The sequence below is a fragment of the Daktulosphaira vitifoliae genome, unplaced genomic scaffold, assembly GCF_025091365.1.
Source record: "Daktulosphaira vitifoliae isolate Bord-2020 unplaced genomic scaffold, ASM2509136v1 Scaffold_3, whole genome shotgun sequence".
Lineage (NCBI taxonomy): Eukaryota > Metazoa > Arthropoda > Insecta > Hemiptera > Phylloxeridae > Daktulosphaira > Daktulosphaira vitifoliae.
In genome coordinates, this window is record NW_026099574.1 from 40,971,849 (window position 1) to 40,987,498 (window position 15,650).

The 15,650-nt window shown below is 26.0% G+C and overlaps 3 protein-coding genes across 4 annotated transcripts; 1 reads left to right on the forward strand and 2 right to left on the reverse strand.

The window, feature by feature from the left end:
• Positions 1-133: 133 nt before the first annotated feature.
• On the forward strand, positions 134-5,694 carry LOC126902698 (smad nuclear-interacting protein 1). 2 transcript variants are annotated; one of them, XM_050680260.1, is made up of 3 exons: positions 134-468; positions 2,528-3,366; positions 3,456-4,334. In XM_050680260.1, the coding sequence occupies exons 2-3, from the start codon at positions 2,567-2,569 to the stop codon at positions 3,985-3,987; spliced, it is 1,332 nt and encodes a 443-aa protein (XP_050536217.1). In that variant the 5' UTR covers positions 134-468; positions 2,528-2,566; the 3' UTR covers positions 3,988-4,334. The 2 variants fall into 2 exon arrangements, with proteins under 2 accessions (XP_050536217.1, XP_050536218.1); XM_050680261.1 differs by lacking the exons at positions 2,528-3,366; positions 3,456-4,334 and adding an exon at positions 4,757-5,694 and having other exon boundaries at positions 147-468.
• Positions 5,422-8,856, reverse strand: LOC126902696 (SET and MYND domain-containing protein 4-like). Its single transcript, XM_050680258.1, has 6 exons — positions 8,182-8,856; positions 7,860-8,112; positions 7,378-7,499; positions 6,395-7,030; positions 6,185-6,339; positions 5,422-6,099 (listed from the first exon to the last, which is right to left on the reverse strand). Exons 1-6 carry the CDS (start codon positions 8,713-8,715, stop codon positions 5,853-5,855), a joined length of 1,947 nt encoding a protein of 648 aa, XP_050536215.1. The 5' UTR covers positions 8,716-8,856; the 3' UTR covers positions 5,422-5,852.
• A 2,558-nt stretch (positions 8,857-11,414) lies between these two features.
• LOC126901124 (uncharacterized) lies at positions 11,415-14,662 on the reverse strand. Its single transcript, XM_050677369.1, has 2 exons — positions 13,931-14,662; positions 11,415-11,746 (listed from the first exon to the last, which is right to left on the reverse strand). The coding sequence occupies exons 1-2, from the start codon at positions 14,541-14,543 to the stop codon at positions 11,652-11,654; spliced, it is 708 nt and encodes a 235-aa protein (XP_050533326.1). The 5' UTR covers positions 14,544-14,662; the 3' UTR covers positions 11,415-11,651.
• Positions 14,663-15,650: the final 988 nt, after the last annotated feature.

Consider the following 15,650-nt stretch of genomic DNA (forward strand, 5'->3'; position numbering starts at 1 on the left):
TCCAACTTGACAAAGAAGTCTAAACTACATAAGGTCTACAATTTTACCTTCTGCTATAGGAAAATTCGTTATTTTGTTATATATCGACGTATTTGTAAATAGGTAACATTGATTAATTTCTCTCAAATTTCCAATACCCATTATTCTGTCTTTGTACTTGTTAGTTTCATCTTCTATTAAATAGTGGCGGCCGCCGTTGTGTTTTAATCGCGTATTTAATGTACACTGTAAATTGGAAATATAATTTACACAGTTGCTAATTTTCACTCAATAAATTTTACAAACAGTAACAGTGTAGGTTATTTATGTGGTTATAAATCATGATAAGTTACTTCAAACTAATAGTGCGTACAATATTTAGATAGGTAAAGCTAATCGAAATTAATTTCAAACAAATTTAAACTTGATCAAAATGTCATCAAGACGTGAAGATAGAAAGTACAAACATACATCAAAAAGACACGAAGAGTGAGTATTAAAATAACTTATGATAATCTTTAGTCGAGATTTAATTGTTAATTCTTGTTTTTGAAACTGATTTTTTATGAGTAAGTATTTAGTCTTAAGCAAATTTAATTCTGGTCCTTTAATTATATATATAGGTTATTTAATAAAATGTTAACCATTGAAAATATTGATATTTTATATTTACTAATATAAAAAGTTAATTTAATAGTTTTTTATTTAATTATCTAATTATTAATTTTTATCAAATTATCAGTTTTTATGAGAAACTATTGGTTTTACTTTACCTTATTTTTTTAAGTCCATATATTAATACTCCTATTTTTACTAAACCATTTTTGCTCAACAGTACATCAAAAGATTAAAATATTTATCTTATTAAATTTATCAGTGTTAGGAAATGTTGAATAATTTCCTTCAACCCTGTAATAAAGTAAAGTTACATAGAAAAAAATTAGTTGTTTTAAAATATTTAATGTTGAAATTAATTTTTTTTCAATTTATATTTAGATACATTTTTAAAACTAATAGATTATTTCAAATTTTTTATTAATGTTAAAACATTTGCTTTAGCAACGACATACTTTTTTAAAAATCCAATCATTAACCAAAATACTTTGAAAACTTCAATATATATATAATGAGCAAAAACTTTCTTAAATTAAATAAAAGCTAATACAATGTACATGAAATGAAAAAAGATTAATGATCAAAATTGTTAATGTCTAAAAGTTGAGCATTTAGACAAAAGATTTTAGAATTTTAAGTAAAAATGGCTAATTTTGTAGTGAAGAGATACTTGCATCATTTTAAAGTTATTTAATATATCATTAAATAAACAAAAATGTGACTTATTCTCTTTTATTAATTGGCCTCTTAAGTCAAAAATCATGTAAATTTTATGACTATGATACAATTTTTAATTTGTTTTAAATACGCGTTTTAAAATAGTGATTTTAATCAATGTCAAATATCAACTAATACTAATCGAAAAAAGATTCTCATTTCCTCTACATTAGATCCTGGTTGTACATAACTTTAATAACTTATATGGTACAGAAAATAGTTCTATGGAATATTTTTATGTATTTTTAAATGCAGTTAAAAAAAAACAAATTTTGTTTGCTAATGTAATTTTTATTTTATAGAATTCGGTTATGTAAGTTTTATTTTTAAAACTCAATCTCTTCTTGTGTTTGCTGATTAAAATATACCTATTATTTTTCACTTAAAAAGAGATCATTACATTTTTACATTTTACTAAAATTGAGTATCTCATTATTTGATAAATTCAAAATAAAGATTTAAACAATATTTTACAATTGAAATTTGATTGTAACCAAAGCATGACCATTTAAATTATACTTTCTCTTTCTGAATTCATAATTTAAGATTCTTATAAAATATATTTCCTATCTCTTCATTTATAATAAGTTGGAAATTATTTCTCAGTTCATACATTTAACCAAAAATATTATTTTTATTTGAAAATCTAATTTAAAAAAAATTGACCCTGTAAACTTAGTAGATCTGTAATTTTTATTTTTAACCGGAGTGTTTTTGTTTATACATCAATGCTATGTATTTAATAAATTTTTATTGTTGTCTCTTTTAAATTTATTCCGTGAACAAATTTTGTTTCTAGCTAAATGTGTTTTAAATTCAAAGTATAGTTTACAGTTTTATTTTTATTAATGTTGTGATTTCTATTAACAGTGCGATTTGTTATTCAAAATTTTTTCAATAATTTAAAACAATATAGTTACAAACAATTCTTTTTTTATTATTATTATTAAATAAAAGTGATTTATTTTAATGAAATTATATCAAGTTATTTTCATAAAATTTAAAAATATATAATGTTGTTATAAACATAAACGCTCCTGGTAAGTTAACTTTTATTAATGAAACTAATAATTATTTAAAGGTAACACTGAATTGTTAATTGATTTGCTATTCTTAATAAATTTATTTTGGAATACATTTATTTTAAATATTTATTATTTATTATAAAATTTTATCTTGTTATAGCAAACTGAAATACTTTAATTTTTTTTTTCAGAAATCAAGTTGTTTATTGACAACTTAACTTTATAATATAATGGTAAAAGCACATGAGCCATGGAATATTATGTCTCATTCAAGTGCACCAGCTTTACCACCAAGAAAATTATCTCAAACTAATCGACCCCCATCAATTGATATTATGACCAAGCGACTACAAAATCCTTTACAAGAACCTAATTGTATAGAAGAAGCTGATTGGTATTGGGGTGATATTACTAGAGATGAAGTTCAAGAAAAACTAACTGATATGCCAGATGGTACATTTCTTATCAGAAATGCATCTAATAAAGCTGGAGAGTACACACTAACATTAAGAAAAGGGGGAACCAATAAATTAATTAAAATTTATCACAAAAATGGAAAATATGGATTTTCTGAGCCATATAACTTTTCTTCTGTAATAGATCTCGTAAATCACTATCGCAAGGTTTCATTGTCTCAATATAATGCTACTCTTGATGTTAAGTTATTATATCCTGTATCTAGATTTCAACAAGATGATGAATTTGGAACTTGGAAAAGTTTAAATGTAGATGTAGTATGGATACGATTAATTGATATACTTAGAGAAATAATGATGAAGTCCAAATTATACGATGACTTGTCAGCAGCATTTCAAAGTGCTATGGCTGATATTTCTGCAAAACGAATGGGGTTGCAACAATATCATGAAGTTAATAAAATGTTTGATGAGCAACTAAAATTACATGATAAATATCTTAAGAAAGCAGAACGTCATGAAGCAGATGATTTAATTGATAATATTGAGGTTGTCAAAAAAAGAATGAAATATCTACAAGAAAGTAAAATTGATCTTGAAGATAAGCTCTACAGGTATTTCAATTTTTTTTTTAAACATGATCATAATTTTAATAGTCATTGGTAAATAACTTATCTAATTTTTTAATTTTATTTTTTACTAGACAAGTCTCTTATAGTCAAACTTTAGAGAGACAAATGTATCAATTAAAACAAGAAATAGCATCATTCACTCGTCAAAAAGAGAAGTCAGTTAAGTGGCTATTAACACATGGTGTATCACTAGATGCTATTAATCGTGTGTTAAATGGTGCAGATTGGTGGACTCGCAAACCAGAAGATATAGAAATGCAACTTAATATCTCACATCTGGATGAGAGTACATGGTTGCTTCAATCATGTTCACGTGCTGATGCTGAACATATGCTAAATGGAAAACGTAATGGAACATTTTTAATTCGACCCAGTAGAACTGGTCAATCGGCTCTCTCTATCGTCTGTAATGGTGTAGTTAATCATTGTATAGTTTACAGAACTCCTAAGGGATTTGGTTTTGCTGAACCTTATAATATTTATTCTTCATTAAAAGATCTAGTCCTACATTATTCGCAAACATCCTTAGAAGAGCATAATGATTCTCTTAATACTACCTTAGCATATCCAGTCTTAGCTGATAATGACATAAATAACAAATAAAATAATTACTACCAAATAGTAGGAATAATATTTATGCTACTTCGGTAAAATAAATTTGTGATATAATTTACTTTTTTAAGTATTAATTATTTATTAATGTTAACGAGTTATATAATAAGGAGCAATATTTTTTTATATTAGTGTGCATTTATTAAGACATTATTATTGATAAAACTTTTTTAACTTGTTTGTATCAAAAATACCAATACCAAATTGTTTTCTTTGTGTCAAAATTTTTATTATGTACTAAATTTATTTGTGAATATTATACAAGGAACAATGTTCAAAATAATTTATACTCTTAACAAAGTGTTTTTTTGTTAAATAAATTTTGTTTTTAATCTTAATAGTCTGTTTTTATTCTATTCTATTTATTCTATTTGTCTATAGGAAGTGCATGTGTGATGCAATGAAAAATATATTCATGCAGTGGAATGAATTGATGTAATTCATTAAGTAAATATTTAATAATAAATACATTTCAGATGTAATTATAAACTATAACTTAAAGAATATTGATTAGTAGTTAAATATTGTATAATTTTTTAAAACATGCTACAAAATAAATAATATTATTGAGTAGCCCATTTTTTAAGACAACTATTATTTAATACAGTTACATTATCTTTGATGAAAAACCATTCATTAGCTAAATTATTTTATTCAACTGCTTAATGTAAGATATGGTTGATCTCTCATAAAAAATAATTCTTATGAAAATATTTTCTGAATTAAAAATAAATAATTAATGGCAATTATTTGATTTTAGTGATGACTATGATGAACGTCGAAAAGTACATAGACGTCATAATACAGAATCTCGAAAGTCACCTGAAAGACAACACCATAGACGTAATCATTCAGATTCAGATGATGATAAAAGAAAAAGACAAAAGTATGATAAGAAGTATCATTCCCGTCACGAAAGCAACAAATCTGATGCAGATTATGAGTGGGGTTCTAAAAAGGAATCCTCAGATCAAAAAAAACATGCTACAAAAAAAGAAGAACCAAACTTTGGTACTACAGGTAAATTGGCTGAGGATACAAATACATTTAATGGTGTAGTTATAAAATATAGTGAACCAGCTGAAGCAAGAAAACCTAAACGTCGTTGGCGTTTATATCCATTTAAAGGAGAAAAACAATTGCCTGTTCTTCACATTCACAGGCAAAGTGGTTATTTATTAGGCCGTGATCGTAAAGTTGCTGATATACCCATAGATCATCCATCATGTTCTAAACAACATGCTGCACTTCAATATAGATTAATAGCTGCTAAAAAAGATGGCAGACACATTAGATGCATTAGGCCATACATTATTGACTTGGAGTCAGCTAATGGTACATATGTTAATAACCAACGTATAGAACCAAAAAAATATGTTGAGCTTATGGAAAAAGATGTTATAAAGTTTGGTTTCAGTTCTAGGGAATATGTTCTTTTGCACGAACACAGTGTTGATTCTGGAGATGACGATAGTCTTGCTGAGGATAATCCAAATGAAGAAAATAATTGATACGTAGCAAATAACTTTTTTATAATGTGTATATAACAATTAAAACATATATTAATATTCACAATTCAACATTTTGTATTTTAATGAAAACATACATTAAAAATATGTTTTAGAAAAATTTATAAAAACCTATGTTTAGTATTATACAGACTTAAACTTTTAAATAAACATAGTTATAAATATTTTATTTTTTCTAATTTATTTTTTAAAAATTGCATATATTTATAATTAAAACTGCCATTCTTATTCTTGTGATATCGTAAAAAAAAAAATGAAACTTCTAAAATAATCAATCCTTTTATAGTTACACATATAAAAAATTTATAGCTAATTAATAATTAAAAATTAACTCATTTTTATCATGAACTTATCTGTAGTTATGTAAAGTACTTGTTTAATAGTCTCTTGGCAGTCACAATATTCAATCCATGGCTTTTTCACGTGATTATGCAATATAGTTAAAAATGAATATAAAAAAGGTAAGTGTTCAATACCATCACATTCATTTTTTTTCATTTTTGAAATTATTTCATATAATTTACTTGATTGACTTAATAAAAAGTTTAGATCGATTTTTTCCATTAATGGGTACCTGTGAATTTTTAAATAAATGCATACTACTTAATTGGGTTTAAGAAAATAAATATGGAGTTATTTTTAAAATAAACAAAGCTTACTGAAATAATGTTTGAGTAGTTTCTAAAACGTCATAGGTTGGCCAATTTTCTGTACAACATTGACATTCACATAGAAAACAATACTGTCTTTTTATCATATGTTGTCTCTCCTCTTTAGTGTGTGAAGCATATACAGCACAATAGTTATCAAATAACTAAATAAAAATTAAAAAATAATTTTTTTATAATGACAAAATATTTAGTTATTACTTGAGAGTTTTTAGGAATTGGTTGAATAGCTCTAAGAATAACAATGCCATTGTAATTGTGACGCACTACATTAGGATCACAGTGGTGATTGAGCAAACTTAAAGTAGGCAATAATATAGAAGCAACTGGCATAAATTCTTTCATTTCTGGTAAACTCCAATTATTACGGTTTGGAGGTTGGGTTATACCATGTGCATTGGAAGCAACTACACAAAGTAAATGAACAATTGATTCTCCAATAATACCTAATAAATCATCTGGTATTTTCAAACCACCTAATTTCAAACATGATACAATAACAGAGGCATAACAATGCCTTATAAATAAATCGCTAACTGTTCTTTTGGATTCATTGCCTTCTAATGAGTAGGTAGAGCAAAATTCTTCTGATAAATATTGCCCAGTCTTATTAAAACCTCGAATAATGGAATCTGACATATCAACTTTTAAAGAACGCACTAGTGAAACATATTCTTCTAAACCATACTTGGAGACAGTTTTCAAAAATATGTACATGGATAAATACTCCATGTGTTCTATTCCAGGCCATTCAACAAGAGTTGAATGAAACATACATTCATATTTGTGTCCATTTTCATATGACTTTTGACGGCATTTATTGTCACAATAAATTACCTAAAATTACAAAATACATCCTATGATACACTGAATAAAGCATTAACTTGTAAAAATTAATAGATTTAGAGCAACTGCCTTTGTCTCAAAGATTGGATTAAGTTTTTTGTGAAATCCAAAATTTAAAAAGTCTCTATAACATAATCATTATTTTATTTTATATTTTATACATTTAAAGAAAAATCTGAGATCTCTAAATATTTTTGTCCAGGGATCATGAACACCCAAAGAAAAACTGAGTTTAAATTAACTATTTTTTCTCATCAAAGTTAAATTTTTATCCTCTAAAAGTAGTGATTAAAAGCATTAAATGAAGATTATACAATACATCAAATAATAACTCTTACCATGGTACACTTTTTACATGGTATACCATTTAAACATTGTTTGAAACAATAGCCACAGTTATACCCAAATGATTCATTACATAGGATACCAGCATATGGTTTTTCAATGGTAAGAACATCTCCTGTAAAAATTATAAATTTCTTTTTCAATTAGTACAATGAATCTAATTATAGGATTTGTTCAATAATTATTTTATTATAAGAGAACTCAAGGCAACTATAATAAAATTTTTTTTTTATTTTAATTAAAGATATTCAAATTTTAAAATACCTCAGAATTATCATATTGTTATATAATTAAATAACATAACATCCAACCAAAAGCCAAAATTTTATACGAAGCTACCTGTAATAGGTAGCTGAATAATTATGTCTTAGTAACTATAATATCATTTAAAAACTTTCATTTTCTTAACCTATGGTTTAGAAAATTGTTAATAATTAAATTTATAGTTATTTTAAAACTAAGGCAAAATAACAACCTGGATTAATATTATTTGTTGCAAATAAACATCTACCCATTGATTCAGAATATTTTATTTTAACAAATTTTGATAAAGCTGGTATATTTTTGTTTGGACCACCCAACAGACTAATATTTTTTTTTTCTTCAAAAAATATCTTGCATTCTTCATTATCAGTTTTAGAATTGGACAAAACATTTTTAATTTGTGCTTCAATTGTTTTTTTCTTATCTATTGGTATACTTGCTTCATTTAAATGTAAAAGGCACTCCTAGATATAATAAATTTAAGTCTGAATATTAACAAACAATGTGTTAATTATAACTTTAAACGCACTAACTTTGAATTTTTCTTTAGCTAGTTTCATATGTCCTAATTTCTTCAAACAATTACCTTCTCTTTCAAATAGTTTGTAAAACAGTGAAGGAGGATACTTGGCTTCTATTGAATGATGAATATCAGACACACAGGCTTCATATTCCTTGAGATAATAAAGGGAAGCTGATCGATTTGCTAGTGCTATAGCATAATCAGGGCTACCTATTTTAGCTGTCATTACACTAATATTATAAGAACAGTATGCTTTCACGTAGTCTTTTTTGGCAAAAAGAATGTTAGCTTCTTCTCGAATATTTCGTGCAATTTTATTGCTTTTACCACACATTTTCGTAATTTTATCAGGTAATTGTTTATGTTCTTTTAATAAATTATAAGTGTACAAAAACTTTTCTTCGGATGTTTCTTTCTTATTAAACGTCACATATACTTCACCCATCAATTCTCGTTCTTTAAAATACTCCGTAAAATATTCATTCATCCCAAAAAATGAATGCATAATTTTTCGCATTTCAAGATTAAATGTGTAACAAGACATGATAAATTATTTCTAAGCTATAAAATAATTAAAACCTTACAACTAATTTGATTAATTATAAAGACTAACGTAATATTTGGGATAATATTTTTTAAAAATTTGTCAACTTATTGATAACCAAAACATTCGATAAAACTATCTGTGTGGTCTACTAAGAGGAGATACAGATTATAAAGCTGAAATCTAAAAATAGTTTGGCAGCTACAACGTGATAAACTGAGTAGTCAGTGTAACCGCAGTTATTTTTTTATTAAGTGTGCCTACGTTGGTCAAAAAGTAGTACGAATTTATTCATACTATGGAAAAGGGTTGGCTATTGATTAATAATAATATATAGTCAGTGTTCTCGTTTACTTATCATTGCCTTTTAAAATTAAAGAAAAAAAGTCTTTGAGTAAATGATAAAATTAATAAAAATATTGATAAAGACGTAAAAAAATTTTTTGCTCTCTCTTCTTCGAAAATTCTAGATCCGCGCCTGTATATATTATACATATATTTATTAAAATACAATAAAAAATATTACTCTCTATAGATATGTACAATAAAGGGATTTAAAGTAAAGGGATGAATTATAAACGCGAGGCCAATACTTAATGGAACACCATTTGTTAATTTGAATACTTTTTTGTTGGTTATTTCCATTTTACGCGAGGAGGTCCCATATAGTTGCAAGCTCTATGCGCTTATCGTATCTTTATAGGATATACTGCGAGTATACTACACTCGGTAAATCTTTGGGTTCCTAGAAACGTTGAATTTGTGTATAATTGCGTTCGTTAATTTTACACCACAAGCTAGGTACGCCTAACTTCAAATATTTTTGTAGATACGAGAGAATAGTGATTAGATCCTCGAAAAAATCCTACGATAGATAATCGTAACGAAATTTCTGTACTCCGTATCATCTTTAAAAGTCATAGAATCCACAGGGCAACTACGAGAAGTCGTTGTGGATGATCTAACAACTGAATACGTCAGGCTGTATTAAACACTAGTCGAGAGGAGGATACCACGACGTTGCTCTGCAGCTTTCAATATAGTCGTTATTTTCTTCTGAATCCCTGATATCGTTTTCTAAAAATTGAAAATACTTTTTTTTAATACCTGGTCCCAATTTTCCAAATGTTCCTTTGTTCTGGTGACCGCAACGTCTCTCATCAAACGTATTTAACAACGATCTCTGGCGATTAAGTTGCCTACACAAAACACCTCGTGAGATATAATGTATTACTTTATATTATTAATAATATAGATTAATGAGATATAATAAATCTCTATAAATAATATTTCAGATGAATTTTACCCGTTTTAGTCTCAATAAATTCATAATTCTTAAACCATACATGTTAATAATGTATGCATTTCTTTTTCTTATATTACAATTAATATCACATTAAAACTTATTGATAAATATTAATAGTATTCATATAAGTGCAACTATATAATATATATTATTATAACCATATTATTTTTATGGTTACCTTTAAATCTTTAGAGACTTAAAATTAATTGTTGATTAATATATTTCCTAATTATTGAATAAATAAACCACTAGGAAAACTTTTTACAATGAGAATGAACTCAAGTAATTAAATATTTATAACAAATTTGTTTAGATAATAATAATAAGCACGTACATGTAGGAAGTGTTCAAGGTAAATATTGTTTATTTTGGGCACTTATATAAAAACCTTGAAAATAAAAACAATCAAAATTTTAAAAATGTGTCTAGTAAACATTACAATAGGTGGAATAAAATAGAAACTTATTCATAATAAGTATGCGTTTATAACACTTGACTACAACAAATCATGAACTCTTACTAACATTAATTGTATATATATATATTTTATCTTGAGTTATTTATCTGTTATAAAGCATGACTGTGCGTTTAATACATAAAATTACGCATTATAGTAAAATTATAGATAAAATACAACATTTTGTACAAGGATTTATTTTATAGACGCAAAGAGAGGGATGCATTAGTTACTTAGCACTTCAGAGATATCAATAGCAAATATTTCATTTAATTAATTTTATAGTAGTATAAAAACATTTTTAAAGTGAAGGGAAATTAAATTTAGCACCCCAAAAATTGTTTTGTTATTTAAGCCTATGATTTATATATTGAATGGCCGAATAGCAAAGGGACTTGCGTGTTGATGTTCACTTTAATGAAACGGGAATATATGTGTACCAGTTGTTTAATGACATGAAACATAAATTACAGCTAATAAAGATTTCAATAGTCAAAGTTAGATAAAATAATATTGATGTTTTATTTTTTTACGCCTTAATTGTATTTTTTTAATATTAAATAAATTAGAGTACTATAAAAATAATCCATTTTAGGAACACAAGAAATAATATAAAGTCACTTTTTCAAGGCTACCTTTAAAATGGGTGAGAAATATATGCTTTTATAAATCTAGTTTTTTTGATTCACAATTGATTTGATTAAATTGATTTATTTAAAAATAAAAACCAATATCTGTGATTTCTACATTGAACTTTCTTAAAATGTTCACATTAAGTTATTTAGATGATCTAATTGTTTTGTACGACTGATCAGTTAATATATAATCAAGATGTAAAACCTTATTGATAATATTAGGATATTATTTGAATATTTTTCTATTAAATTTGAGATAGTGAGTATCATTAACTCAAAAGTTCAATAAAAAAAAATGGCATCTTTAAAAAGCATTTATTCAAATTCAAACAAAAATTAATAATATAAATTTAAAAGGTATAATAAAAATAAAATTATCTCTGTTGATTTCACAAATCAAAGACTACAATAATTTTAATCATTTTAATTTTAAACTTTTATGGTAATCAGCTTAAAAGTTTGTAACTAAAAAATACTTTAAATTAAGTTTTAACTAGTAGATATTAGGTCACATATTGTAAATATCTAAATTAAATGCTTAAACTGTCACAATAGAGTAAGTATCGGATTCCATATAATCTTCACTATCGCTATCACTACTGCTGCTAATTGAATTCAAATTATGTTTTTTATCTAAAAATATAAAAATTAATATCAATTTTTTTTATAGGGTATTATAATTATATTACAATAATGTATAAACATTATAAATTTTTTAATTCCAAATATGAAAATAAAAAAGTATTGAATAGATATTTTGTACTAATTAAAAATTAATACTTATTTAAACTTATATGCAAATTTCATAAAGCACAACTATAACAACATTTTAAGTTATTATAAGTATAGTATATAACTTATTCCAAAGTATTAATATATTTCTGCTTTAAGTAATGTTAAAAACGTTACTATAATAACGTAGTATATCTCCTAGAGGCAGAACTACATACGATAAAAACGAGAATTCCTTCAGTTCTCCTGATAGTTCAGAATTCTAAATTTTACAACTTTGATGAAAATAAAATTAGTTTTTTTTCTTAATAGCAGATCAGAAAATTCATTAAACACTATATTTGTTTACCCAACACTCAAAAAGAAGGCATGGATAAAAACATGTTTACTACAGATATTAATTTACAGAATTGAGAATTTATTTTATTATTACTATAGTAAAGAGATTTTTTTATAATTGATTAATTCACCAAATGTATCAATATAATCGATATTGTAGCAATAAATTATAAAATAAAAAACAATGTTACAAAAAAACGGTAGCACAGTGGGGTCGAGGCACAGTGTGGACGAGGCATAGATGGGACAAGTATAGATGATATCTGACAGTGATTAAAATCACTATCATAAGAAACGCTTCGATGCAAATCTGTAGATAGTGTTTCCTTTAGAGAAATTNTAATATAATTGAAAATTTATAATTACTTAAAATTATTTCGAATACCATAAAAAAAGATAACCTTCGGCTCATACTTTATTTTAATACGCATTGCTAATTAACGTCCAAATTACACACGAATAACGTTATCTATTATGTTTTAAGGAGAATTTTAAGCATACCACAAATAGATGTCAACGTTTTATAACGTTAATGCTCACGAAACAGATAAAAATTTTTAAATTCTGTATTTAATCTGCGCACTATTAATTCTAAAGTAATAATTATATAATGTTTGTTTTAAGAAAATATATATTTATTTGTGTTTTTATTTAGGCGACCTATCTAGCTCAGTTGGTAACGCGTCGTGTCTCGGTGCGTATGTACTGAGGTTTGATTCCTTGCACTGCGTGGTTTCCCTTTTTCTCTGACACAAACAAAAGCTTTTAGAGAAGACATTAACACGATTAAACTTAATCAATATGTAATTTAAAATAAAAAATTACTCCTAATTTCAAAATTATTATTATTCATTTATATGCAATAATAAAATGTACATCATCAACCGAAAGAGAATAGTCCACACTTGGGGCCGCATTTAGGAGGTTACAGAATGCAATTACCCCAGCACTAAAATATGAATATAATTTTAGAATGAAATGACTTTTTTTTTCTCATTCAAATAAAAAACGATAAAATAAAATAGCAATACAAAAAAAATAGAAAACAATTTTTTTTGGTTATTGTGGTCGACAGAATTGAGTACGCCGAAAGCATAATTTCTAAATGTGGCTCTGGTTACACTCATCTAACCTCAGGCTTGCGATGCCGTGGTTATTAAAAAAATGTACAAATACAGAGTGAACCAGATCAAAATAATTATTGCTTACTTAGACTATGTTTAAAGCAAATTTTTATTATTCAACATTATTAAGAAAAAACATAGAAATTAATTTTTTTCAAAATTTCAAAATAGCAATTTTTTTTTAATGTATCGATGTCAATGTCGGAGAAGTATTCGTTGAGTAACAATCATTTTGATACTCATTGAACGTCTGTGGCTATGTAGTGACGATGGATGTATCTTGTACTGACATGTTTATAACGCAAAACCCACCTGCGTTAAGTTGTAAGAGTTGTCAGTAAAATCTGGTTCACCCTGATGGATAATTTTGATACGGTTATTTTGTGTAACCCTTGGGTTACTGTTTACAGACATTTGGGTATATCTATATTAATATATAATTTTTAAAATAATTTAAAATTCAAAAACGTTTTATGTCACCCCATTATATTTTATCACATAATAATTGTATAACTAAAGAAATCAACAATTTTCTTAATTAAAACAACTTTATAAGAATTGTAATCGGAGACTAAATTTTTGATTACAACTAGTTATAGGAATAATGAATAAAATTATTTACTAGGTCCATGATATTTGTACTTCCTTTTGCATTTTTCTTTATTCATATGATGTTTTTTATTTTTTTTGCCGTCCATCATATTTTTAAAATGATGGCCTTTCTTCATCATATGTTTGATATGGTGTCCCTTTTTCATTTTCATAAAATGTGATTTAGGTCCTGAGTCTGATTCGATATCAGAATTATGACGTCTTTTCTTCATTGTAAATTTAAAATGGTGTCCTCTTTTTATTTTATCAAAATTTCGTTTTGGTTCAAAATCTGATTCCTCATAAGAATGACTAAATCCATTATTCATCATATGTTTAAAATGATGTTCTTTTTTCATTTTCTTGAAATTGTGTCCTCTTTTCATTTTTTTAAAATGTAATTCTGGCCCCATTTCTCTTTCAAATTTGTCATGTCTCTTTTCCATTTTGTTTGAGTACAACTCGGAGTGTAATAAATCACTAAAATGTATGTTCTTCATGAGTTTTTTAAATATTTTTGCATAAAATAAACTTTTTAATTCATATCTTTTCATCATTTGATTCAAAAAAAATTCTTGTGCAATGTGATGATGTCCCTTGTAACTTTTCATATGATGCTCTTTACCATATTTCCATGATTTCATTTTGATATCAACACTTTGTAAAAAATAAAATAAATCACTTTTTTAATTAACTCGAAAACCCGCCACGGTAGTCAACACAGATGTACTGACGACAAAAGAGTGCCTGCTTACAGGATGACAGGCAGCACGTAGAATTTTGATTGAGCCTGGTCCCGTCACCTTGATTTTTACCACCACTCATTATTTTAAACGAAATCAAACGTTTGAAATTCATAACAACAGCAAAGTAATGACATGATAACAATGTAAACGCCCCTTGTACTATGACTTTTTAGTACAATGATCAACTATTACTTTATGATAAGTAATGACGTAAAAACAAACAATCAATTTTGAATTACCCGATGAGCTGCGTTCATAAATTGGCGTATTCAAGATTATTTTATGAGAGTGGGGAAGTACTAACACTTTTATGAAGCAACTAAAATAAAATTATATCAATATATTTCAAATGATTTTGAAAGGAATGTAAATTATGTATAAAACCCAGCACAGTGAGGTGGCGGCACAGTGGGGTCGTGGCATAGTTGGGTCCAGTATAGATGATATCTGACAGTGATTAAAATCACTATCATAAAAAACGCTTCGATGCAAATCTGTAGATAGTGTTTAATTAAAAAAAAAAATTTCTTAAAATAGCATATTTTTGAATATAGTAGCCATTTGCGCATAGAAGATAGGTCGTCGGGACAAATTTTTTTTTTCATTTTATAGTACATAAAATAAGCTTTAATTTGATATATGTTTGAAGGACTCAGTATTTCCGGAACATTTTCAAAAATTAAGTTGAAAAAGTTATTTTTTGTAAAAAAATTACTATTTTAAATCCCCCCAGTGAGCAGAATAAGTGTTAGATTTTCAAAAAAAATTATATCAAATGAAAGGGAAATATCTAAGGTTTCAATACAAAAAAATATTATTTTTATTTGTTCATTTTTGAAAAAGTTATGGCAGTTTTAAGTACAAAAAACATCCCGATAAAAGGTAATTTTTATCGCAAACATTACATTTATTTTTAATCTTCGACAGCCATTTGCACATAGAAGATAAGAGGTCGGGACAAATTTTTTTTTTTCATTTGATAGTATATAACATAACCTTTGATTT